The sequence below is a fragment of the Schistocerca gregaria genome, chromosome 3 (genome assembly GCF_023897955.1).
Source record: "Schistocerca gregaria isolate iqSchGreg1 chromosome 3, iqSchGreg1.2, whole genome shotgun sequence".
In the NCBI taxonomy this organism is placed as follows: Eukaryota; Metazoa; Arthropoda; class Insecta; order Orthoptera; family Acrididae; genus Schistocerca; species Schistocerca gregaria.
Genome location: NC_064922.1, coordinates 536,198,622 through 536,225,123, shown reverse-complemented (window position 1 = coordinate 536,225,123; position 26,502 = coordinate 536,198,622). Strand labels below are relative to the sequence as shown.

The 26,502-nt window shown below is 40.4% G+C and overlaps 1 protein-coding gene across 1 annotated transcript in view; it reads left to right on the top strand.

The window, feature by feature from the left end:
* The first annotated feature begins 4,712 nt into the window (after nt 1–4,712).
* LOC126355451 (PTS-dependent dihydroxyacetone kinase 1, dihydroxyacetone-binding subunit DhaK-like) overlaps nt 4,713–26,502 on the top strand; it is a 63,911-nt gene continuing 42,121 nt past the window's right edge. Inside the window, exon 1 of the mRNA XM_050005766.1 lies at nt 4,713–6,149. Coding sequence (XP_049861723.1) covers nt 4,713–6,149 — 1,437 coding nt within the window. The remainder of the gene's footprint in view (nt 6,150–26,502) is intronic.

Here is a 26,502-nt window from a genome sequence, read left to right as displayed (position 1 = left end):
TTAGGAATCCTTCTGTTCCAGTGAAATTCAAAATCAAATAACGTTCACAAGTGTTTTTCAAGATATACACTTATATGTTTGGCAGCTGGTGTGGCCGGGCGGTTCTAGGCGCTTCAGTCCGGAACCGCGCGACCGCTACGGTCGCAGGTTCGAATCCTGCCTCGGCCATGGATGTGTGTGATGTCCTTAGGTTAGTTTGGTTTAAGAAGTTCTAGGGGGCTGATGACCTCAGATGTTAAGTCCCATAGTGCACAGAGCCATTTGAACTTAAATGTTTTCGTCATTTGACTGTGCTCTATATTTACAAGAAATTAAATGTGTTGCTGATTATAAACAATAAGTGTTTTCTGCCTTACAAACTTTACACAAAGCATCTTTTTCTTGCTTTTTGACGAGCCAATTCATCAATAATATCTTCAAAATTCAATTCTGAAAACACGTCGTGCTCCACTGAATGCATGGCAAGAGAAGACAGGCGTTCTTGCAATCTTCTTCACAGAAATTCTCAATAAACTTTACTAGACTTTCGAGTAATTTAGTTAGTACTATCACGTCCATGTTTATTGCTTGAAATCCTTGCTTGCTGTGTTAATGGCAGAGAGAAAGTCATACCACATGACAGTGCCTACAATAATTCGATTGCAGGAAGCAAGTGTTCTTCGCTCTTTGTTTTCGACTCAACATTGCTGTTGCTCACCTCAGAAGGGCCATCTCTGACTTCTCCTGTATGGTAGCTTATAGCTTTGACAGTCTCCACACTACTTTCCCATCAAGAATCTAAAAGCTTCTTCACTGTTAAAGTTGGTACCCTGTTCAAAAAGATTTCCCATCTCTGAGTGAATACACTGAAAACAAGCTACATTCTTTGAATTACACCAAAAAATGTGAGTGCTTTTGCTGTAGCTTTTGCCGCATCTGAAAACACAGGGTTCAGACTGTGGTTGGCACATGGCATATAAAATGTTTTTGAATTGCCCTTTAGGATTCTGGCTTGAACACCACTTCAATGACCTTTCATTTTTGCGCCATTATTGTAACTTTGGCCTCTGTAATAATGAATATTGAGTGCTAGTTCATCTAGTTTCGACAAAAGGGTTTCAGTTAAGCTTTCTTCATTTGTTAAACTGGCGTTCAAAAAGTTGAGGAAGTGTTCTTCTACAGTCACTGCGTCTTCTGATAAATTTGCAAACCTAAAAATCAATGTCATTTGTTCATTGTAGCTTGAATCAGGAGTAAAGTCAAGTGTGTCAAAAATACTTTCTTTAACAAAATGAACAATTCCGTTTTTTACTTTGGTAGCAAGAAAATATATGAGATGATTTTCCCAAGACAATAATCATGTATTTCCTGAGTTTTTACGCGACTTAAATGTTTCTGTAAAACGCGGCCAGATTCTGTTGTCATTTCGATCAAACCAAGAAAATTATAATTACTTTGCTCATAGAGCTTGTCGCCCTGATGATGAGTATGAGTCTTTTTAGAACTTGACTCTGATTTTTCCAGTAGTTCAAGGTCAATTTGATCAACACATTTTTGTTTCAAACGTGTCTTACATTTTAGCCATTTTTTGTACAGTTTATGTGGTTAAATGATTGGCCATGCTCTTGAAGCCGATTTCCTAAACGAACCCAGTCATAGAATCCATCACCTGACAGCTTGCTTTAAGGAAATCCAAAAAGTTTACGACAAAAACAAAAAGCTTTGTCGGTAGATTTCGAATACACAAGCCATTTACGATCCCTTTTTTCTCCATTTGTAAAGTTCTAAGATAAAAATGAGTTGAACAGTTCTCATGTTCTCATTTAAGGAATACTCAAAGTTTAAAATCTTAGTGGAGCATGTGTGTACAATTTCATTTATTATGGAGGTCATTAGGCCATTGGGCCAAGTGACTGGGTCTGACTTTGTGATTACTTCACTACTACCACTACTAGGTCTACCTGAATGTGGGACAGCAGAAGGTCCGCATCCCAATGCTTCATGTTCACTTGTATCGAAACCATCAAAAGATGAGAGGCTACTGTTAATGCCATTGTCCTTTAAGCGCACCTTAGTCTCACTCTCTGAAGTTGTTGGTCGAAGAGATTTCTCGAAAGCACATGTTTGTGAGTTCCGAAACTTGTCATGTTGAAGCTTTTTCTTAATCTTTTGAGCACTGAATCGCATTTACTAAATCTACCCCTTTCACGAGACGTTTCCCTGTTGGCACTTTGAACTTCGTAGGACAGGCTAAAATACTGTATCTTCCGACAGAGTGCACGCACAACAAGTGAAACGGCGTGAACTGGGAGAGTACCGTACGCTTAAACTGACTGTGGGAAACACCTGTTGACGGAAAAAATGTAATGCTTGATTGTTAGCTACAACAATGAGTAGAAAGGGCGTGTAGGGGCGCAGGGAAACAATGAATTGCATACCTCTTAATTTATGCATGAGCAGTAGTCATGCGTCGACAATAGACAATACTACTGAAGAGAAGACAAATTGCTTTTTTGGAGCAGGAAACCTCGTCAGAGTTAGCCGCTCAGAGTATCCTAGCGGAGCGCGCTTAGGTTTGCACTGTGCCGTTGCTCGAGCAGGAATCGTAATCACCTACAGACATTACAGCTCCACCAATGCACATGCCTTTCATACCTAGTGAACGAGACACTACGGCCATCTGAAATATGTACGTATCGCTATTCGATGACTTTTGTCACCTCAGTGTATTAAAACAATAGCTACAAGGTTACCTATTGGCAGTCAGCTTGAAGACAAGACGATAACAAGAAGATAAAACGAGAAAGGAAATTTATCAACAATTAAATGTCTCACACACGAAATAAAAGGTATTAAAGTGACTGGAATTGCGATCACCAGAGTAAATTATAGCGACAGTACCCGTCATCGGGACAGTACCCAGACCGTCGTCAGATGAAAATGAATTGTTTAAGTAAACACAAAAAATATACACGACTCACTAGGTGTCAATAAAAAACCTAATGTATTCTGTAGCGCACCTTTCACTTCTCGAGAAATGCGTCTCAAAACAAGAGTAATAATTTTAAATTCCAGTTTTTTTTTAAAAAAAATTTCTACTATGACGTTCGTGGAAATTCGGAGATCAGTTGCCACTGCTGATAAATATAGCACTTCACTTTCAGTAGTAGAACTTCATGACATAGTGGCATTCGTAAAACTGGCTGAAACTGCTTGGTAAATCTCACATGTCGAAGCGAGGATCGATTGTAGGCGATACTGCTGCCGAAATCGCAATCGATCCTGCAATTTACTCTGCACATATGAAAACTAACTGTACAGATATTCTTAGTCTACGGTTATGGCAAACGAATACCTAGGCCCCCGTAGATGATCAAACACTTCGTCAAATTTCACGCGTGGTTATAATAAAAAAAGAAAAAAACGCTAGTTGCTTGCCAGACTTCGATAATAACGCACTGTGCGAATGTTGATGTTTCGCAGTGCCGATTTAGCGAGAAATATTTTTTATTGCAGTTTATCTCTTTGTACCCTGAGCTTCCACAACTGTGAACACTAAGGCAAGTATTACAGGCCATTCCCCAAAATGGTAGAGGTGTTGCGGTTTTCACATAAAAATTTCACACAACGAGACGCAGAGAGAATAATCAGTATACTATGGACGACGTACAAGAATATACGCAGCTTGAAGCAGCTCCGAAACTGAGGTTAAGTTTGACAATATTGATTTGTTCATCTTCGTGCTTGTTTGAGAAATCCGTGGAAATCAAAACAGTGAATCTGACAAACAAATTCTTGCGTTTACACGGGATTTAACATTCATACGGGCAACTCTCATTTCACAAGACTTTCTGCAAACCTGACGTCATTTCGACGTGCAATATCGGCAACCACAACAACTGCTATCGCCTTTCATTTGCGTTCGCTACGGGCCTCTCACAAGACTTCATGCACGTGTACCAGAGATTCATAACAACACGTTCTAGGTACGATTTATTGTAATTACTGTTATAATTAAACGTCACTTAATGATTAATCGACAGTTAATGCTTTCATATAAGAAACTAAGGAGTGAGCTGTTCTCTTCAATAATTTACAAGTTAAGTGTGAAACACGTTTGTCATTATAACTTGTTTTATTCCGTTTCAAGGTAACGGAGCATTGAAACTTTATCACAAACGTGTCACCATTATAATTAAATGTCAGTTAATAATGCATCAACGAGATAAGCCTTCGGCAGATGCTGTGATAACCAAGACAGGAGACTAGTATCACTTGATAAGTAGCGATTTCTCGCGTCAAAGGATGTAGATTCGCATCCCGCTACATGCACCTTTTTTTCCTGTAGCGTTGTTACTTCATTCTGAGACTTCCTTAGGAATGTAATACAAGTATGTTCTGCAATATTGGATTTTATTTACATTTCAGTCTGACTATAGAAGGAAGAATTTGACGATTTCTGAGTGTGTGGTTAGGCAGAAATCTAAAACGACAGATGAAATTGATTCGAGTGAAACCAGGAGGAATCTTGTGAAATGAGTGTTACCCCATTTCATCACATTCCACAGAGCGTCGTTTCGCGAAATATGCAGCCTTCTTTGATCTTCAGCGATTGTTTACTGCTCAGCTACGGCACTGTTATTTCGATGTATATCTTTGAAAAAGCACTAAATGCGCACGTGCTCAGTAGGTTTGTTGTGTTGTGTTCGTGATTAATTTCGTGGCTCCCTAATATGAGCTCGAAACAAGTGCATAGCGCACTGATGGGCTTCGTGTCTGTGAATCCCGGGTTAGTCCTCCTCGGAAACGAGCACGTAGTTATGAGGAGAGACCACGCAGGAATAGAAGACAAGGTGAAGCTGCTGTCAGGTGGCGAGGCGGGTCACGATCCTTGGCCCGCCGGGTTTGTGGGCCCCGGGATGCTGACTGCCGCCGTCGTAGGAGCGGGGGGCCCACCGCCCTCTGACGTCATCTTACGCACTATCCGCGAACTCGCGAGGAACAACTCCGCCGGTATCCTCATCATAGTACAGAACTACTCTTCGCACCACTACCATTTTGGTATTGCCGCCGAGAGAGCGTTAAATGAAAATTTAAAAGTGAAAATCCTCATTGTCGGAGATGACCTGTTGCCATCGGAAAGATTCAAAGGTCGACGCGGTCTAGCCGGTGCGATCCTCATTCAGAAGATAGCCGGTGCTATGGCGGAAAGGGGTTGCAATCTCGACGAAATCTTTGATTTGTGCCGATCAGTCGCACTCAGAGATTTGACCACGATCAGTGTTAATCTAGTAGGAGAGAGATCAGCCGTTGTCTTAAACGAAGTAGAAATAATGCCTGATCCGAGTATAGGTTTGATTACGAGTCAATCCCCGGCAGAAGTCGTCGAACTAAACGTCCAGTCGAGCAATTACAGGGAACTGAGAACAACACATCGCCCCTACACGAGCCCAGCGAATGCAGTGCAAATGGTGCTACAGCGCCTGATGAGAATCGAATCGGCTTCGTGTGCCACACTGCAGTCTGATCCGTTGGTTGTGCTTATTAACAACCTGGGTAACGATCCGAGACTTGAAGAATATTTGTTTACTTACGAAACAGTTAAGCAACTCGACGAGAAGGGCTATAATGTGCGAAGAGCATACTGTGGAAGTTTATTCACGGCGCGCGAAGCGAGCGGGTTCTCTGTAACTGCATTTCGTCTGTCAAACCCGGAGGAGCTAGATTTCTTAGACGCACCTACTTTAGCTCCAGCTTGGCCTCAGAAGTCGCAAACCCTTACCGGAAAGGAAGAACACATGCTGAAGTTGCTAGAAACTGTAAAGCCGAAGTCCGATGTGGAGATCCAAGAAGAAGATCGTCATTACGAGTGTCCATCCCCAATTCCAGAAAAACTCAGTTCGAAAATACAGGAGGTTTTAAAGTTCGCCGCAAAAACGTTAATAGCGTGTGAGAAGCAGCTGAATCTATTTGACGACTTTGGAGGCGACAAGGACTGCGGAACAAAGATACGAAAGGGATCAGAAGTAGTTGTGAATGGAATCGATAGTGGCGAGATAACGGCTCGCAGTCTGTGCCGTTTGTTTCACACAATTAGTGAAATCGCAGAAAACATTATGGCAGGTGCTTCTGGCGCTCTCTACAGTGCGTTCTTTGAGGCTGTATCAAAGGTAATAAATCTTAAATACTGTTACTTTGTACTAAGAAAAAGTGCAGAAAGCTGGGATTTATGGTAGTCCTCAAATGTCGAAATCTGTTAATGACGAACTTTTTGAGACGAAAAAAGACTAATATTATCAGACTCGATACTATAATTTTCTCCATAATAACTTTTTTCTTATATTGTTCATGGTTTCTCTTAACAGAGTTTCAGAATGTATCTTGGTGAAGTCAGTATCAGAACATAAAATCTTCTTTGATGGGTAATCGCGGATGTAATAGGTGCAAAGTTTAAGAACTATTTTATACCTGTCTCTGCGGAATCGTTTGAAGACAAAATGGTTTCTACGAAACTAATACGTTGTTTTCCATTCCTGAGTAAACGGTTAGCCAAACAGCGCACAGTATAGCAAGAACGTGGAATACACAGAAGAAAATGTAATTCTGGTGCTTGTGAAAAGTGTATACACAAAGAACTGTAGCTGTAGTGTTCCAATTTTTTGCTTTCTACGCTGTTACCTGGCTGAATGTTAAAACTGCAATTCTCGCATTTGGGTATTTCGTAGTAATTACGATACGTATTGCGAAAATATTAAAACTAACACAGTAGGTCGATCAGTTGTTGAAATCAGTATTTGATTTCAAGTACAAATGACGAAATCTTTCACTCTCTGCTCCTGCTCCACTTGGCACAGTGCGTAAAAATGTGGACCCCACCTCTTTTGACATGACTTTGTGGAGTCAAGACGAATTTGCTCTAACCAGTTACATAATATTACTGGCTACTGTGATATCACTTCTTGGTACATAGCACAGTCTATAGGCCTAATTTGAATTGCATTTCCTTATACCGTAATTTGCTGTTACACTGTCCGTTTATGGACAGAAATTATTTTTTAAATCTCAGCTATGTTTGAGAAACAAAATACTACCTCTTTTATATTGGCGGGTAATGCTAAAAAATTCGTCATTTATTTGTCCTTTTGAATGAGAAATATGGAGGCCGTTCGGGTTCTAGTACTGCTCCAGATTCCGGAGATATTTATGAAGAGAGCGGAAGTGTTGAAGATGAGAGTCCTTCAGTACTGTGTCTTTATTGATTTCTGTTGTGTTTTGTAGTGATGGAGGATCTTTTTGTTTAAACAGCTTCATAGTTAGCTTTGATTTGTTGTATCCTATCTGAAGCCAGCAGTACTTACCAACAGCAGACTAGTGTTTACTAGTCTGAAGTTGGTAAGTTCGGCTGAATATCCTATAGTTGTAATTTTTATTTGCATAATAATTTTTATGTAGGATGGTTTTGAACTGTATTGTTTGCATGCATTTGAGTTCCTTTTATCTGAATACTGAACAGATTGTAATAGTGACCCTACATCCATCCACCCTACTTTCTGGGAATATGTCAATCGGTTACGTGATTTTTTGAAATACATGGTAAAACCTAACGTTACACCAGAACTTAGGTATTGCAGTCTTCACTTGACTACACAGCTGTATGTTTTCCGGTGTTAACTTCGACTTCTTTGTTTATTTTGTTCTTTTTAGTTTGTACCGTGCTCGCGGTTCGGCTGCAGTGTTTTTTTTTTTTTTTTTTTTTTTTTTTACGATATTCGACTCGTTTTCAAATGTTCAAATGTGTATGAAATCTTATGGGACTTAACTGCTAAGGTCATCAGTCCCTGAGCTTACACACTACTTAACCTAAATAATCCTAAGGACAAACACACACATCCATGCCCGAGGGAGGACTCGAACTTCCGCCGGGAGCAGCCGCACAGTCCATGACTGCAGCGCCCTAGACCGCTCGGCTAATCCCGCGCGGCTCTATTCCTTGTTCCTAAAGGTATTTCTTCCAATAACAGACCTAATGTTTCTTGCAGGAATGTGGTGAACTTTCTACCATTAAGATTTCCTTCGATGATGTAAGGGCTTATAATTCTGTCCTCCAGAATCCCACGCCATACATTCACCGACCACGGTTTTTGGTGTGCAACTTGCCGCAGCCAACATAGATTTTCAGTTGGCCAATAATGCCTATTATGCAAATTACCATTTCCGTGGTTCGTGAATGTAGCCTCGTCAGTAAATAAAATCAAATTAATAAATGTGTCATCCCTCTGAATCTGAAGTTGAATTCAGCTGCAGAATTCAATGCGAGACATTTAATCCGTACCAGTTAATTCTTGGTGGAGACTGATATGGTAAGGATGATATTTATGGCGATGCAGAACACGAACAAAGCATGGCTCATGCCAGATTGCCTTGCGATTTGACGCAAACTAATACAAGGATCTCGAACCACAGTGGCAAGAGTACCAATTTACGTTTCCTCGTTAGTATTTTTTTTTTTTTTTTTTTTTGCCGGGCATGTTTCCGATGCGCTAAAGATTCAGTTGTTTTCTATTTATCATACACATGTTTAAAAGTACGACGTGTAGGGTGAGTACGTTGAAGATATCTATCAGCATATAAGTCTCTAGCTCTCACTAAATTTCGTTGGAATTCTCCGTAAATGAAATGCATATCGACTTGTTTTTCGAAGGAATACATCGTTCACATCCACTTGATTCGACGATACTAGTCTTACCGTTCCTATTAGTGTTGTATTACGAATCCGTCGGATGGTGTTAACATGTCAATGGCACGTTAAATGGATACGCCGTATTCGGCGAATATTTACTATTTACACGATATACGAGAGAGAATTGTCAGAGCATGTGCTTCGGTAAGTGCCGTAGTGATAAGGAATACCACTCAATCCATGATAAGAACGTTGCAGCACTGCATTTATACCCATGGCATCACTTCGAACACCTTCTGTAAATGGACGCTCATGCCACCTTTGTGACCTTCGTTGACTTTCAAAGACCTTACTATTACACATCATTGGATTTGTCTTGATAGCCGCTATCAGAAAACAAGTATCAAACGACAGCATCCCATTAAAAAAAAGAAAAAAAAACGAAGTTGATCTTCATATCTCTGTAGCGACCTCACCTAGCAACAAAAAGCCAACGTCGTATTATGGCCCCTGTTGTCCCATGCAACATTTGTCCCACAAACGTTTCAGCTACTAACATACCTGGTGATCAAAAAGTCAGTATAAATTTGAAAACTTAACAAACCACGGAATAATGTAGATAGAGAGGTAACAATTGACACAAATGCTTGGAATGACATGAGGCTTTATTAGAATCACCCCATATTGCTAGACGCGTGAAAGATCTCTTCTTGCGTCGTTTGAGGTGCTCGTGTGCTCAGCTACCACTTTCGTCATGCTTGGCCTCTCAGGTCCCCAGACCTCAGTCCGTGCGATTATTGGCTTTGGGGTTACCTCAAGTCGCAAGTGTACCGTGATCGACCGACATCTCTAGGGATGCTGAAAGACAACATCCAACACCAATGCCTCACCATAACTCCGGACATGCTTTACAGTGCTGTTCACAACATTATTCCTCGACTACAGCTATTGTTCAGGAATGATGGTGGACATATTGAGAGTTTCCTGTAAAGAACATCATCTTTGCTTTGTCTTACTTTGTTATGCTAATTATTACTATTCTGATCAGATGAAGCGCCATCCGTCGGACTTTTCTTGGTTCTAATAAAACCCCACGTCATTCCAAATATGTGTGTCAATTTGTACCTCTCTATCTACATTATTCCGTGATTTATTCAGTTTTCAATTTATACTGACTTTTTGATCACCCGGTACTTTCGGAGTTATTCTAGGTGCTAATAGCTAGTGACTCACTCTGTATATTTGGCGTTAAAGCATACTAGCCAGAAAAAGTTTGGAAAAGGTTTTCGCCTTGTGCTCTCATTTTCAAATATTGGGTGAATATAGTCTGGGTGTTCGCAAGCAGTGAGTTACGCTGTCTGAAGACATATATGCAGTCTCTAACTGTAATGCTTGACTTACTGAGTCACGCCTTTAACAGAAGATTATACCTCTTCGTGCGTATATTAAGACAGAAATTTTAAATTTAAAATTCATTCAATAATTGTATGAAATATTGAAAATAAACTTTTTGTTTCCCTTGGAAGCCGTTAGATAGGCGGTTTCGGGGGATAATGCACTGGGTTACTTGTGCAGTAGAATAGATATGTGTAAAATGATTTTTATGTTTCTATCTGAAATATCATGGAAACGGTCTTGCCGCAGTGGATACATCAGTTCCCGTGAACTCACCGAAGTTAAGCGCTGTCAGGCGTGGTCGGCACTTGGATGGGCGACCATCCAGGCCGCCCTGCGCTGTTGTCATTTTTCGGGGTGCACTCAGTCTCGTGATGCCAATTGAGGAGCTAGTCGTCTGAATAGTAGCGGCTTCGGTCAAGGATACCATCATAACGACCGGGAGAGCGGTGTGCTGACCCCACGCCCCTCCTATCCGCATCATCCACTGTGGATGACGCGGCGGTCGGATGGTCCCGGGAGGCCATTCGTGGCCTGAAGACGGAGTGCTTTTTTTAAACCTGAAATATGCACTTTATTCGCCATATTTTTTTTACATAATAGGTGTTTACATTTTATGACTTTTTTCAAAAAATCCAGTAAACTATAGATACTAAAACAACAAAACAAGAAGCAGAGTTTATAGGATGGTCAGAAACAGTCTGAAAATCTTTTAAAGGTGTCGGCGAGCCGCTTGAATTTGCGCGCAACGGCCTGATGCTAAGTTACTCGGACTGTTTTAACATGTACCTCACAGAAGGAAGCTTGTGTTCTCTTAACTCAAACATACTTAGTGTTCGGTGCATACCTGTGCCTTACTTTAACATTGTTCTTGAAGTCTGAGGGTATTTAACCTGTCTTATACATCTTGAACACTAGGTGAAATAGTTTTGTCATGGCTGCCACTTCCTAGGATATCAGTGATTGTGATGCAATGTCGCCTGCTCCAGAGACATTGTTTCCGTTTAGGTATTTCAGTGCATTGTGAAATTCTTCTAGAAGTAACGTATCTTCCATCTCATCTTCATCTATTTCCTCTTCCCTTAATGCTTTCAAGGTTACTTAGTCCCTCTATACACTCCTTCCATCTTTCAGCTTTCTCTTCTTTGCTTAGTACTGATTTTCCATCTGAATTCTTGATATCTTTGAGCTGCTTCTCTTTTCTCCAAAGGCCTCTTTAGTTTTCCTACAGATGGTAGCTATCTTTCCCCTAATTGTATTGGCTTTTATAGCTTTGCATTCGTCCTCTTGCTATTCCAGCTTGGCCGTTTTGCACTTTGTCAGTTTCTTTTTTTCAATGTTTGTATTATCTTTCATCTACTTTGTTTGCCTCATTTTTATATTCATATCAATTAAATTCATAATCTTCTATGATATCCCAGGATTTCTATTAGGCCTTGCCTTTTTATCTATTTGATCCTCAGTTGCCTTGACTGTTTCATCTTTCATAGCTACCTACTCGCCTCCTACTCTATTCATTTCCTTTGTTTTAGTCAGTCCTTGCTTGATGCTTCCTTTGAAACTCTCAACAAGCTCCAGGTCTCATATCCTTACCTTCCTATCTTCTTGCAGTTTATTCAGCCTTAATCTACAGTTTATAACCAATAAATTATTGTCAGAGTCCACAGGTTACGCTATAAATATCTTACAGTTTAAACATCTACAACAAATCTGAAGACTGTTAATGCCTCCAGATATCTTCCACGGATACAACGTTCTTTCATGAATCTTAAACGAAGTGTTAGCGGTGATTAAAATATGCTCTGTGCAGGATTTTACTGGACAGATTACTCTTTCATTCCTTTCCCCATATCTATATCCTCCCACTATTTTTACATCTCGTCCTTGTCCTACTATCGAATTCCAGTTCCCCATCACAATTAAATTTTCCTGTCCCTTAACTATCCGAATAATTTATTTTATCTCATCACACATTATTTGACACTCTTCATCCTTTGTGGAGCTGGTTGACATATAAACTATTATAGCTGTGGTGGGTCGTGTTGGATTGATGTCTGTTTTGGCTATGAAAATACATTCACTGTGCTGGTCATGGTGGCTTATCAACACTCCTTTTTTTTAAATTTTTAAACCTACTCCTGCATTACCCCTATTTGATTTTGTATTTATAACACTGTACCAACCTGACCAGAAGTCCTGCTCATCCTGTCACCAAACTTCGCTAATTCCCTCTACATCCAACTTCTACCTATCCATTTTTAAATTTTCTAGCGTACCTCCTCGACTGAGTGATCTAAAATTACACGCTTCGACCCATAGAATGTCAATTTTGTTTTTCCTCCTGGGTAATGCCTACCTGGAGATCCAGATGGGAGACTATTTTATCTCTGCAATATTTTATCGAAGAGCATGCCATCATCATATAAGAACACGGTAGAGCTGCTTGCTGTCGGAAAACGACTGCAGTTTCCTCTTGTATTTAGCCGTTTGCAGCACTCAGCGCCGGTTTAATTCCTAAAATACACAAACTGCCAATTGTAGCACCAAACTTAATGGATGTCTGAAGCGGCCATGGGCAAAATTTGTATACAGGGTATATCAAAATTAATAATGGCAACTGGGATGTGTGAAACTATATGATAATATACACAAAATCGTTCCAGCGAACGTAGGTCCGCAAACGATCCATGTGAGTTCACTATGAAGTGTTGCCCCAGCTCATACAAATGTATTGGAAATGAAAAGTTTCGATTAAGCCCCCATCTCACTGAGGTGAAATTCACGTGGTCTGTCTTAAAAATCGATACAAAAGTACATCAGCACGTTACGTGTTACAATTTACTGTTCTCTCATACCTCTCGAAGGATATGTCCTCCACTCCTTTGGTGGAAAGACTGCACTCGTCTCTGCAGTGATTTGCTAATTTTTTCAAAGAACGACAGATCGTCTCGTTACTCTTGACAAGAATAAACATTTCGCTTCTCCAGTTCTCCAATTGTATCAACCGAAGTACTGTACACTTCACTTCTAAAATGACCTCAAAGAGAAAAATTCAGAGGAGTGAGGTCAGGTGTCCTCGGAGACCTAGGTACAGGTTGTGAAAGACGTATCCATATTGAACCATATTGGCACGTTAGATGTAGTCTTACATCAACAGCAAAATGTGCCCATGCTCCCTCATCCATGTACGACATTCCTCGACGTTGCACAAGGTACAGCAGTTCATAGGTAAAATTCGAGGCCAGTTAAATGGAATCAATATAGAAAAGGTTGCATTTTTACCAGTTAGGACAATATGTCACACTGAGGTCAGCGGCTGCTCATAACCACATATTTACTAATCTTTCAGAACGGTTTATTTGTGGGCTCATGCTTACTGGAAAGTCTTTGCTTCCACTGTCACTGAAATCGTTTCAAGAACTCAGGAATTACCTTAAATGGAAATAAATTATTTCTTTCTTTAATATTTAGCAGTGGACTAACCATAGGGAGTACCAACACATCTCCTGTAAGGCGTACTACCAAGGAGGAGGGGGTACTTTATGCCTAACACAAAAAATTTAAAGAAAACCTAAATTTTGTTAATTGTTGTTAATTTTTATTAACAACACCATTTTTCAATGGCACAGAACCTTGAAATATCTTTTTGCACAATTTTAGCAACACTAACGCGTTTTTCATAAAGTACACACAAGGGGAGAGGTACTTTATGAGTAGTACAGAAAATTGTCGTTGACTTTTATTCACGACATACTTTTTAAGATATATATGGTCCTGAACTTAAAAATATGTATATGAATCTGCAAAACTACAATTTCACTACCATAACTTAAATTTTTGGGTTAGGTTTTACTGAAAACTTCAAAACAATTGTGGACTCTGCTATAATAAATTATCAGAAACAACAATTTTTTCAAAATTTTAAAATGTAAAGTAAATGAGTCGATTACGTGAAGTATCCCACCCCATTGGTATTACGAGGGTTAAGATTCAGAAATTTCTTTCTTTTACAGAGGAATGTCTGTGTAGTACTGGAAAATGGAAATCATGTCACATAATTGGGTGGGAGACAATGTCTCGTGTTAATTGGACCCTTGGTGCAAGTCTTTCAGTCTGAACTTGCGTTTCATGAGATGAAATGAGTAGGGCAACACAAACACTCAGGCCCTAAGTCACGAAAATCGCCGACCCATCCAGTAATCAAACCTACCCACCACCCTGCGACCTAAGGTAGCAATGGTAACCGCTATACCACAAGCTGCTGATCTATGTGGCTGTTATGCTATGTCAAATTAAAAAAAGGTTTCAAGGATCACTATATTTACATTTATGTTTAAAAGTCTTATCAAAAGCCCAAGGTTCAAATGGTTCAAATGGCTCTGAGCACTATGGGACTTAACAAATGTGGTCATCAGTCCCCTAGAACTTAGAACTACTTAAACCTAACTAACCTAAAGACATCACACACATCCATGCCCGACGCAGGATTCGAACCTGCGACCGTAGCGGTCACGCGGTTCCAGACTGAAGCGCCTAGAACCGCACGGCCACACCGGCCGGCAGCCCAAGGAAAGGTAACGACTTGGTTGGGGAAGCTGGGGATGAGGGGTTTCGCAAACAACATGCTGTTTGAGTGGAAAACTATTCTCATGTGGTCCTGGTAGTATTAGCACAACACAGTCATCTGGTCTGATATTACAAGGCCAGATCAATCATCTACACTGTTGTCCCTGCAACTACTGACAAGGCTGTTGCTCCCTTCCAGGAACCTCGTTTGTCTGGCTCTGGTTCTGGCCCCTCCAGGGAGACCCATCCTTTGTGATTGCACCTACAGGACGGCTGCCTGTATCGTTGAGGCATGCAGCCAATCCACCTTGGCTAGGTCCGTGAGTCATATGGATAAAAAATTCTGTGTGGGACATAAACTGTATCTCACACCACACGTGAATGTGCAGGTTCAATATTTTCTGTGAAATTATTTGTATTATAATCCTCCTTTTTAAATACAAATACATAAAAAGTGAAATAATTTAAGCACTCCGTCATCAGGCCACGAGTGACCTACAGGGACTATCCGACCGCCGTGTCATCCTCATAGAGGATGCGGATAGGAGGGGCGTGGGCTCAGCACACCGCTCTCCCGGTCGTTATGGTGGTATTCTTGACCGAAGCCGCTACTATTCGGTCGAGTCGCTCCTCAAGTGCTGAGTGCACCCAGAAAAATGGCAACAGCGCATGGCGGCCTGGATGGTCACCCCTCCAAGTGCCGACCACGCCCGACAGCGCTTAACTTCGGTGATCTCACGGGAACCGGTGTATCCACTGCTTCAAGGCCGTCACCGAAATACTTGAGGCGTGCCATAATTGAACCTAAAACTTAAGACCTTGCTTACATAAATATTAAATAGTTCTGTATGGGACACTCTTGGTTCGGTACAGTACTTGTGCAAGTTCTGTCATTATTAATGAAATTTTTGTAGCCTATCAAACTGAAAATATACGTAAATTATACAGTTTCGGAACTTAACCATTCAATTTCAATTTTTTATTATTTTAATTAAGACAGTTACTGGTCCAATTAAACAAATCTGTAATAATACCTACTGCCTTTTGAATACTATTTGGTTCATTTGTTATTTTTAAAACTTTTTCAGTTTTGATATGAACAAATTCTTGCCTTTTGGAATAGGTTTCAAAAGCATAACATTAACTTCTCCATTTTCAGCTCTACTTTCACGGATTCCATAGAAATGTTGTTTTAAACCTTTATGACTTAACATTTCCACAGTGATAACCCATCCGGGATTTATCAAATCAACATCCACGTCCTTTCCAGCATCAGTTGAAGATGTGTATTCATTTGCAGCATCTGATTCCTCAGAAGAATAAGTATACCTTCTGAATATGTAGCATGCCTATAAAGGATTAAGCCCTCAGTTATGACGAGATATTTGATCAATTGGGTCTTTGGTGCTGTTCCGACTAGAACATTATGATTGCTGTAAGGCAAAAAATAATAATATGTTTGAAATGAGAAATGGGATTGTCATTAATCCAAATTTTATTCAGAGTCGACTCTTCAGTAAGCACTTCTTTAGAAGCATAAAACGTGAATTTTGCTTGAATCTGAGTTTTTGCACTTCCACAAAAGTTTTAAGTACAGCCAACACGCCATTTCCTGGATTTTACCTGTTCCCACAAGCTTGTCTTTATTTAACCACAAATAGCATCCTCTGTGACTAAAACTTGAGATGTAGCAAAGAATAACCAATTCCAATCTATTTCTTATACTTTCTGCAGTGCAAACAAATTGGATAATGAGTTCTTCATTTTAAGATTGGGAATTAAAGACATCTGAACAAATTGTCGATTTGTTAAGGCATGGAAGCTTTGGCATAAGATTAACTATAATATTATGTAAAAACACAAAAAAAGAAATAGTTGTGTGTTAAATTCTCACTGATAAAGGCACAAGCTGTAAAAACTGTTACTTTCTCGTGTGTCCAATGTGCACTCTGAATTTATTCTTGCATAAGACATTTTTTTACAAAGTCTATATGTAGCCCTCCAGTTTCATGTGATCCATTTTGCTTTCTTCTTTTAAAGGTAAAAGGCTGTATGTTTTTAATGAAACAATGGAATTTATATTTATTAATTTGCTTCTCAATTTCTGACACTATATCAGCAATGGCACCATGAGATTTCCAAGTTTGGTTGCCTGTCAACAGCAATTAATGGTTTCCATTTGACTTCTAATCTTGCAATTAGTCAGCTTCATTATTTAAGCTGGACTGAAGCTTAGGAGGTACAAGTTTTACACTTCATACATGAATTAAACATGTAGGATTCGTTTTTCGCATCACTGATTACATTTTAGAATAACATCTTACATGTTCAGTGTCATTTTTGACTACATTTACCTGATAACGTAATTTACCGTGCTATCTACAGCCACACAATTTTTGAAGTGTTTCAGAAACCAAGAAAATATTTTTAAAACAGCTCTCTTCTTGATCTCAGGATCTTTAACTGATTTTGTGTCCCTTCTGCCAGGTGCTTGACGACTTATATCAGTGTTTTTCAAACTTTTAAGGTCCACAGCTCCCTTGACCTGAACATGGATATCAGTGGCTCCTTTCACACCTGACATCCTACTCGAAGTTTGGGTAAATATTGTGCAGGATGGGGCAGCTAGAGGGCAGAATGGTGCGAGCAGGTAATGGAGGCAAGGTGGGTACCCAGTTGGCTCCAGAGAAAAGCAGCTGCACATGTGACAAGTTCTTTAAGTGGCCATCTGCTCGTCATGACACACTGGGTCAGTGGCCAACTGGCCTCTGAATTCTGGTGAGCTGACTCCCCGCACATCCCACATTGCTGGCACCTTGCTGAACCCCACTGACGGCCTCGTCACGTACTCCAGCTGTACGGGACTACCGCCAGCAGTGAGTGAACTCGACAATACTGTGACCACTATGCCTCTGGCGCGGTCTGGTTGCGTCACTGGGACGGGGATGTACAGCACGATTGATGCCCACATGGCAGTGGTGGATGGGTCAGTTTGTACAGAAAATGCAAACCATGCCAATGGTGTGCGAATTCGACACTGCTGTGGCTGCTGTGACCACTGGTGCTATCAGGTGCCGTCACAGCGGGGAATGCCCAACGCGCTGAGATGCCCACCTGGCAGTGATGGATGGTTCCTGGTGTGTGCTGCGGGAAGTACTCTACTGCCCCCCCTCTCCCTCCCACAGGAGTCAGCTATGCTCCTGGAGATGACCTGGTGTGGTCAACCCTGCTGTGGCACTAAGTCCGAAGAGGAACTTAGTTCACAGAGCTGCTGCCTTGCCATGGTCTCAAACTGGTGACCTTTGCTGGCAGGTCCATGTGATATCCTCGTCCGGCATATTTTTCTAATTGTTCTATGCTCTTGTTCTGTTCTAGCATTGGAACATTAGATGAATAGACTAGTTTTTATCTTCTTCCCATGCCATAACAAATGGCTTGTGGATGAGGCTAGTTCTTATAGTCTTCTCATGCAATAACCAACACAGGTCCTCCAAAAAGTCCGACAGATTTGTCCTTTTGTCCATACTTGTCTTTGGTACTCCAAACTTCGACATATGCCTGTTAATTATTGCTTGTACGACTGCCACTGGCTGCTGGTTCCCTCAGCTACTCTCTGGTCTGATGCTCTGCACCCTCCAGACCAGATAACATGTAATTATGTGCTAAACTGCGACTGTGTCTTGAACTGTTTACAATCGTTGTCGGCGCTTTATGGTGCCTGACACAAGCCCATGACCTAGAATTTTCACCGCTGCTGCCTTTCTGCTTAACATATCTGCCATTGTCTGCTTCTTCCCTTGCCTGTGTGCTGCTTTGTAGTCAAATTTCTCTAAGTCGCAGGCCCATCTTGTAAGCCTGTGAGACAGATTCTTCAGACCCAATAATCACTTCAAAGTACAGTGGTCGATCACTATTCGATATTTTTCCTGTAATGATAGAATCGAAAATTCATGACACCATAACTGCGGCTCAACATTTCCTTCTCTATCATTGGAATAGTTCTCTGTCACATTCAGCTGTTTCGGTGCATAGGGTACAGGATGTTCTTCACAATTAATCTCGTGGCTTAAAAGATATCCCAAAGCGTGATTAGATGTGTCACGTCTCGATAGGGACGGGGAATCGTAGGTGATGAACTGATAAAGATAGCTACTCAAATTGGTGGTATTAATGTGCATTTCGTGGGACTGTTTCAGCGTCATGATCGGCCTCATCTTAATGCGGCTGTTAGGCGCGTTACAATGGGGCTGGAGAGCGCGCTAATGGCAGAGTGCATGGGTCACATTTCAGTGGTGCCAGTTGGGTCTATCAGTAGATCGGGTTTCACTAGGCATGGCTTGCACCTCAGTAGGTATGGGAATGGGAGGCTGGCAAAGCTTTTAGGTGACAGTGTAGTGGGTGGTAGTGGGATGAGTCATGGAAAAATTCCTGTACTAGTTGGTGTTACAACTGCACCTTTTTAGATTGAAGTCGGCTGATAGGTATACCTGCTTAAAGGAAGCCCCTCTAAGGGCTCACCTTCAGAGGACGTCATGTTTCGAAGTAGGGAAGGAATTAGCATACTTCACCAAAATATAAGAGGTATTAGAGATAAACTTAGGAACTGCTTATAGATGTTCACTCTGAAATTATTCGTATGTCGGATCACCACTTAAATAATTTGACAGTTCAGAGGCTTCCTTTACCTGCAGATTAGGTGGGCGTTTTTCAAGGAGTTCCTTGTGTGGTGGTGGAGTTGCTATTTGCGTAAAAAACAATATTTCAGTTGCGTCCATTGACATATCACGGCACTACACTGAACACATATTTGAATGTTGTGCAGGGGAAGTTGAATTTAGTGAAACTAAACTTTTACTTGTTGCTGTTTATAGGCCCTCTAACTCTGATTTCAGATCATTTCTGCTCAAACTAGATAGGGTTATTGTTTCATTTTACAGGAAGTACCAAAAATTAGTTATATGTGGTGACTTCAATATTAATTTTGTAAAAGATTGTGCAAGGAAAACAGGATATTGGTAGATCTCCTAAATTCATATGATCTGATGCAGACTGTGTGTGGGGTGCGTACTGTAAGACCTTCGGTACACACACCATCAGATTATTTGACTTGTCGCTCTAACGAAGTAGGCGAGTGCCAGCAATACGTTTCGTGGTCTTATTGTGACGTGTTTATCTTCTGCCGTTAGGTCAGACGATAGAAATGCCACTTGCACGCTTAGAGTAGCAGATTGACGGTGACCAACTTTAAACAGAACTTGATTAATTTTCACACACATTTATTAAAATAATAAAAATCATAGGTATTATAACGAGTGTACAGACTTCCGATCAGTCAGTTAGCAGCCAAGTTTTAGTCTGCGCCTAATAAGTGTATCATATTCCTGTACATTGCCATGAAGAGAAATGTATAGACACTTTGTCAAGTATCAGAGATATGTGTTGTTGTTGTTGTTAACAACAACAGATATTACGTAACTTGATTCTGGATGCTGTTTACAACTGACAGTCTGAAGTTCCTTTGGTCTTGGTTCGTTAATCTTATTCTCACATATCTCTGATACTTGACAAAGTGTCTATACATTTCTCTTCATGGCTATGTACAGGAATACGATAATCTGATTAGGCACAGACTAAAACTTGGCTGCAGACTGACTGATCGGAGGTCTGTACACTCGTTATAGTACCTCGAGCGTTCACGTATCACTGCGCGAGTGCGATCCGCGAGGAGAAAAGGTTCTACGTTAGAAGCAATCTCATTGGCTGCGTTACGTATTAATACGCGGATCGGCGGAAGCAGAATTTGCTCCATCTTTATGGCAGCGCCATCTCGTAGAGCGGAGACGGACGAGCGCTGCTTAGCGGGGCGCGCTCTATTGGGAAAGTTGTGTACGCGCTGACTATGCGGAACTATGTACACTGTGGCTTTTTCCAACTAGGGTGCAGGGGAACAGTAGCACAGCCATAGACAATATTTTTATTTGTTCTTCATTACTAGATGGGCATTCTGTTTATAAAAGGGTGAATGGCATTTCATACCATGATGTATAAAAAGGCTTTTGTACTCAAACAAATGTCTTATATAATTACGAACTATGGAGGAAACCTAACCCAACGGCAATAGAGAGTTTTTTAAACCTCGTCATTGAACCAGAGTGGTAGGATGTTTATAGTGCCAATAACATAGATGACAAATATAATGCTTTCTTTAAAAAATTTCTCACGCTCTTTGAGAGCTGCTTTCCATTAGAACGTTCTAAACGAGGTACAAGCAGTAAAAGGCAGCCTGGGTGGCTGATTAGTGAGATAAGGATATCATGTAGAACAAAGTGGGAATTATATAAAAATGTTATAAGTAGTCACAATCAATCTGCAGTAGCTAATTACAAACAGTATAGTAAGGCGCTTACAAATGTTTTTCGGAAGGCAAAGAGTATGTTGCACGCAAATAGAAGCTAATTCACTGGATAAAATTAAAACCATATGGTCAGTTGTGAAGGAAATGTCTGGACAGGAAGACCAGGTCGACTATATAAAGTCAGTTCGTAGTAAGAATATTTCTGTAACTGATAAGTCAGATATATGTACAGTATTTAACAATCACTTTCTGAGAATTGCTGATGAATTACATGAAAACTTAGTTTCTACCAGGGAATAATATAACTCTCTTGGAATGCCTTGCCGAGATTGATATTTGAAAAACTCCTCTGTGATACTGTCAAGGCGGAGATTGAGTCAATAACTAAATCACTGAAGACTAAGGACTCTCACAGATATAATGAAATGCCTAACAGAATATTAAAGTACTGTACTCCACATATTAGCCCTATGCTTAGCAATATTTGTAATTTTTCTTTTAGGAATGGTCAGTTTCCTGAACGATTAAAGTACTCATCAGTAAAGCCGCGCCGGTCGGAGTGGTCATGCGGTTCTAGGCGCTACAGTCTGGAACCGAGCGACCGCTATGGTCTCATGTTCGAATCCTGCCTCGGGCATGGATGTGTGTGACGTCCTTAGGTTAGTAGGGTTTAAATAGTTCTAAGTTCTAGGCGACTGATGACCTCAGAAGTTAAGTCGCATAGTGTTCAGAGCCATTTGAACCAAGTAAAGCTGCTTTATTAAAAGGGAGAAAAGGATAATGTAGATAGTTTTAGACCTATTTCTATGGCATCCATGTATGCTTAAGTTAATGAAAAGACTGTGTATATAAAGACAATTAATCATTTTATGTATATTTGCTATCAAATGTACAGTTCGGCTTTAGAAGTCGTTTAACAACTGAAAATGCTATGTTATCTTTTCCTGTGAGCTACTGGATGGATTAAACAAAAGGTTTCATGCTAGGCATATTTTTTTGATTTAACTAAGGCGTTTGGACCTTGCCGTTGATGGGGAGGCTTGTGTGCCTCAGCGATACAGATAGCCGTACCGTAGGTACAACCACAACGGAGGGGTATCTGTTGACAGGCCAGACAAACGTTTGGTTCCTGAAGAGGGGCAGCAGCCTTTTCAGTAGTTGCAAGGGCAACAGTCTGGATGATTGACTGATCTGGCCTTGTAACAATAACCAAAACGGCCTTGCTGTGCTGGTACTGCGAACGGCTGAAAGCAAAGGGAAACTACGGCTGTAATTTTTCCCGAGGGCATGCAGCTTTACTGTATGATTAAATGATGATGACGTCCTCTTGGGTAAAATATTCCGCAGGTAAAATAGTTCCCCATTCGGATCTCCAGGCGGGGACTACTCAAAAGGACGTTGTTGTCAGGAGAAAGAAAACTGGCATTCTACAGGTGGGAGTGTGGAATGTCAGATCTCTTAATCGGACAGGTAGGTTAGAAAATTTAAAAAGGGAAATGGATAGGTTAAAGTTAGATATAGTGGGAATTAGTGAAGTTCGGTGGCAGGAGGAACAAGACTTCTGGTCAGGTGACTACAGGGTTATAAACACAAAATCAAATAGAGGTAATGCAGGAGTAGGTTTAATAATGAATAGGAAAATAGAAATGCGGGTAAGCTACTACAAACAGCATAGTGAACGCATTATTGTGGCCAAGATAGATACGAAGCCGACACCTACTACAGTAGTACAAGTTTATATGCCAACTAGCTCTGCAGATGAGGAAGAAATTGAAGAAATGTATGATCAAATAAAAGAAATTATTCAGATAGTGAAGGGAGATGAAATTTAATAGTCATAGGTGACTAGAATTCGAGTGTAGGAAAAGGGAGAGAAGGAAACGTAGTAGGTGGATATGGATTGGGGATAAGAAATGAAAGAGGAAGCCGTCTGGTAGAATTGGTTTCAGAATCATGAAAGGAGGTTGTATACATGGAAGAACACTGGAGATACTAAAAGGTATCAGATAGATTATATAATGGTAAGACAGAGATTTAGGAACCAGGTTTTAAACTGTAAGACATTTCCAGGGGCAGATGTGGACTCTGATCACAATCTATTGGTTATGACCTGTAGATTAAAACTGAAGAAACTGCAAAAAGGTGGGAATTTAAGGAGATGGGACCTGGATAAACTGAAAGAACCAGAGGTTGTACAGAGTTTCAGGGAGAGCATAACGGAACAATTGACAGGAATGGGGTAAAGAAATACAGTAGAAGAAGAATTGGTAGCTTTGAGGGTTGAAGTAGTGAAGGCAGCAGAAGATCAAGCAGGTAAAAAGACGATGGCTAGTAGAAATCCTTGGGTAACAGAAGAAATATTGAGTTTAATTGACGAAAGGAGAAAATGTAAAAATGCAATAAATGAAGCAGGCAAAAAGGAATAGAAACGACTCAAAAATGAGATCGACAGGAAGTGCAAAATGGCTAAGCAGCGATGGCAAGAGGACAAATGTAAGGATGTAGAAGCTTATCTCACTAGGGGTAAGATAGATACTGCCTGCAGGAAAATGAAAGAGACCTTTGGAGATAAGAGAACCACTTGTATTAACATCAAGAGATCAGATGGAAACCCAGTTCTAAGCAAAGAAGGGAAAGCAGAAAGGTGGAAGGAGTATATAAAGGGTCTATACAAGGGCGATGTACTTGCGGTCAATATTATGGAAATGGAAGAGAATCTACATGAAGATGAAATGGGAGATACGATACTGCGTGAAGAGTTTGACAGAGCACTGAAAGACCTGAGTCGAAACAAGGCCTCCGGAGTAGACAACATTCCATTAGAAGTACTTACGGCCTTGGGAGAGCCAGTCCTGAGTAAAACTCTACCATCTGATGAGCAAGATGTATGAAACAGGCGAAATACCCTCAGACTTCAAGAAGAATATAATAATTCCATTCCCAAGGAAAGCAGGTGTTGACAGATGTGAAAATTACCGAATAATCAGTTTATTAAGCCATAGCTGCAAAATACTAACACGAATTTTTTACAGACGAATGGAAAAAGTAGTAGAAGCCGACCTCGGGGAAGATCACTTTGGTTTCCGCAGAAATACTGGAACATGTGAGGCAATACTGACCTTACAACTTAGCTTAGAAGAAAGATTAAGGAAAGGTAAACCTACGTTTCTAGCGTTTGTAGAATTAGAGAAAGCTTTTGACAACGTTGACTGGAATACTCTCTTTCAAATTCTGAAGGTGGCAGGGGTAAAATACAGTCTTGCAGAGAATATAGCAAGTCCATAAACCACCACAAAGAATTTGTTTGAAATGTCCTTAGAACTAGCAATGCTGTTATCCAGTCCCTTGCTGAAACCAGATGGCAGTTATAAGAGTCGAGGGACATGAAAGGGAAGCAGTGGTTGGGAAGGGAGTAAGACAGGGTTGTAGCCTCTCCCCGATGTTATTCAATCTGTATATTGAGCTAGCAGTAAAGGAAACAAAAGAAAAATTCGGAATAGGTATTAAAATCCATGGAGAAGAAATAAAAACTTTGAGGTTCGCCGATGACATTGTAATTCTGTCAGAGACAGCAAATGACTTGGAAGAGCAGTTGAATGGAATGGACAGTGTCTTGAAAGGAGGGTATAAGATGAACATCAACAAAAGCAAAACGAGAATAATGGAATGTAGTCAAATTAATTGGGGTGATGCTGACGGAATTAGATTAGGAAATGAGACACTTAAAGTAGTAAATGAGTTTTGCTATTTGGGGATCAAAATAACTGATGATGGTCGAAGTAGAGAGAATATAAAATGTAGACTGGCAATGGCAAGGAAAGCGTTTCTGAAGAAGAGAAATTTGTTAACATCGAGTATTGATTTAAGTGTCAGGAAGTCTTTTCTGAAAGTATTTGTATGGAGTGTTGAAACGTCCCCTTGGAAAAATTATACATAACTGTGCTTAAACTGACACATAATATTTTTTAGCGCAACACAATCTGACTTTTAAAAATCCCTACGAAAGAATGGCCCTGACTAACATTAATCTATACGTTTCACAAATCACTTACCTCACAAAAATCTTCGTTACTCAAGCTACTGCAATACAGCGAGCGCCACTACTGCCAGCTAAATAAAAGATTCAAATTACGGAAGGCACTAACTACTGATAGGCATAGTTAGCGAATGAAAGATTTTAATAGAGAACAAACAATGTATTTACCTTAATAGTCATAGTATATATAGCAGTTCATGACATCCAGTCTTACAAATTTCAAAACTCCGCCATCTCTCTCCACATGCACCACTGCTGGCAGCTCACCTCCAACTGCGCAACGCTACGCGCTGTTCACATCCAGCTGCCGCTGACCAACACTACAATGGCAGACATCAATGCAAACCAGCCACAGACTGCACACAGCACAGCCAATGGTTTTCATACAGAGCGCTATGTGGTGGCGGCGTTACCAATATGAGAACCTAAACAGTCCACTTACATAGCCCCCATGCTCCCCACAAAAAATTTTACAAATTGTTTTGGGCACTGGTCAATACAGATTTGAAAATTTTTTCATAATTATAATTACAATAACAAAGAAATCAAATGCACACACTTATTAATACAATGTTTGTCAAAAGCTATAATTTTCTCACAGTCCATAAAGACAGTCCTGATCATTCATCACAGTAAAATAGCAGTGTTTTTCTCAAAGACTGAGCAATAAAAGAAAATGCACTCGGGAGTAGTCTATTTCTAAGCAGTATTGAAGAAGTATTGTTGTCCTTCCAACAGAAAGACAATGCTGACTCTTGACATGCAGACAGGTAATGGGCCACAACAGAGCAAACCCACAGCAGAGTCAGTCGAAGGTTTGAAGAAAATTGGCATGTAGGTCATCACAGAGCAGACCCACTGTAGTCCTGGTAGAGATTATGGTATTGGTGGGCTACCAGAGGTGCAGACCCACTGCAGTCCTTGTAGAAATAATGGTATTGGTGGGTCACAAAGGTGCAGACCCACTGTAGTCCTTGTAGAGACGGCCAGCAGCCATCTGTTGCAACTGTGCAGGTGCACAATCACCATCGAAGAGTCTTGCAGAGAATATAGCAAGTCCATAAACCACCACAAAGAATTTGTTTGAAATGTCCTTAGAACTAGCAATGCTGTTATCCAGTCCCTTGCTGAATTATTAACACATGTGCAAACACTATCAGTGCCTACTTCTCACATATTGTCCATATACTATGACCAACAGAAACGTGTGCAGTGATATGTAACTTACAATAACTTAATTTGATGAACTGGTGTCAATTACAATTTTATAACATAAGAATACAATAACAAAGGTACAAAATACATCTTTAAAGAACATAACAATACAGATAACATTTGTAGTAATTGGGGCTTTACAAAAGAATAGAAATAAACATATACATCAATTTTACAGGAATTATGACATAAGTAAATACATAAAAGATGAGAATAACTTTGAAACATCTACTTCACATATGAGCAACAAAACAGAACAGATAAATAATGTCTAAA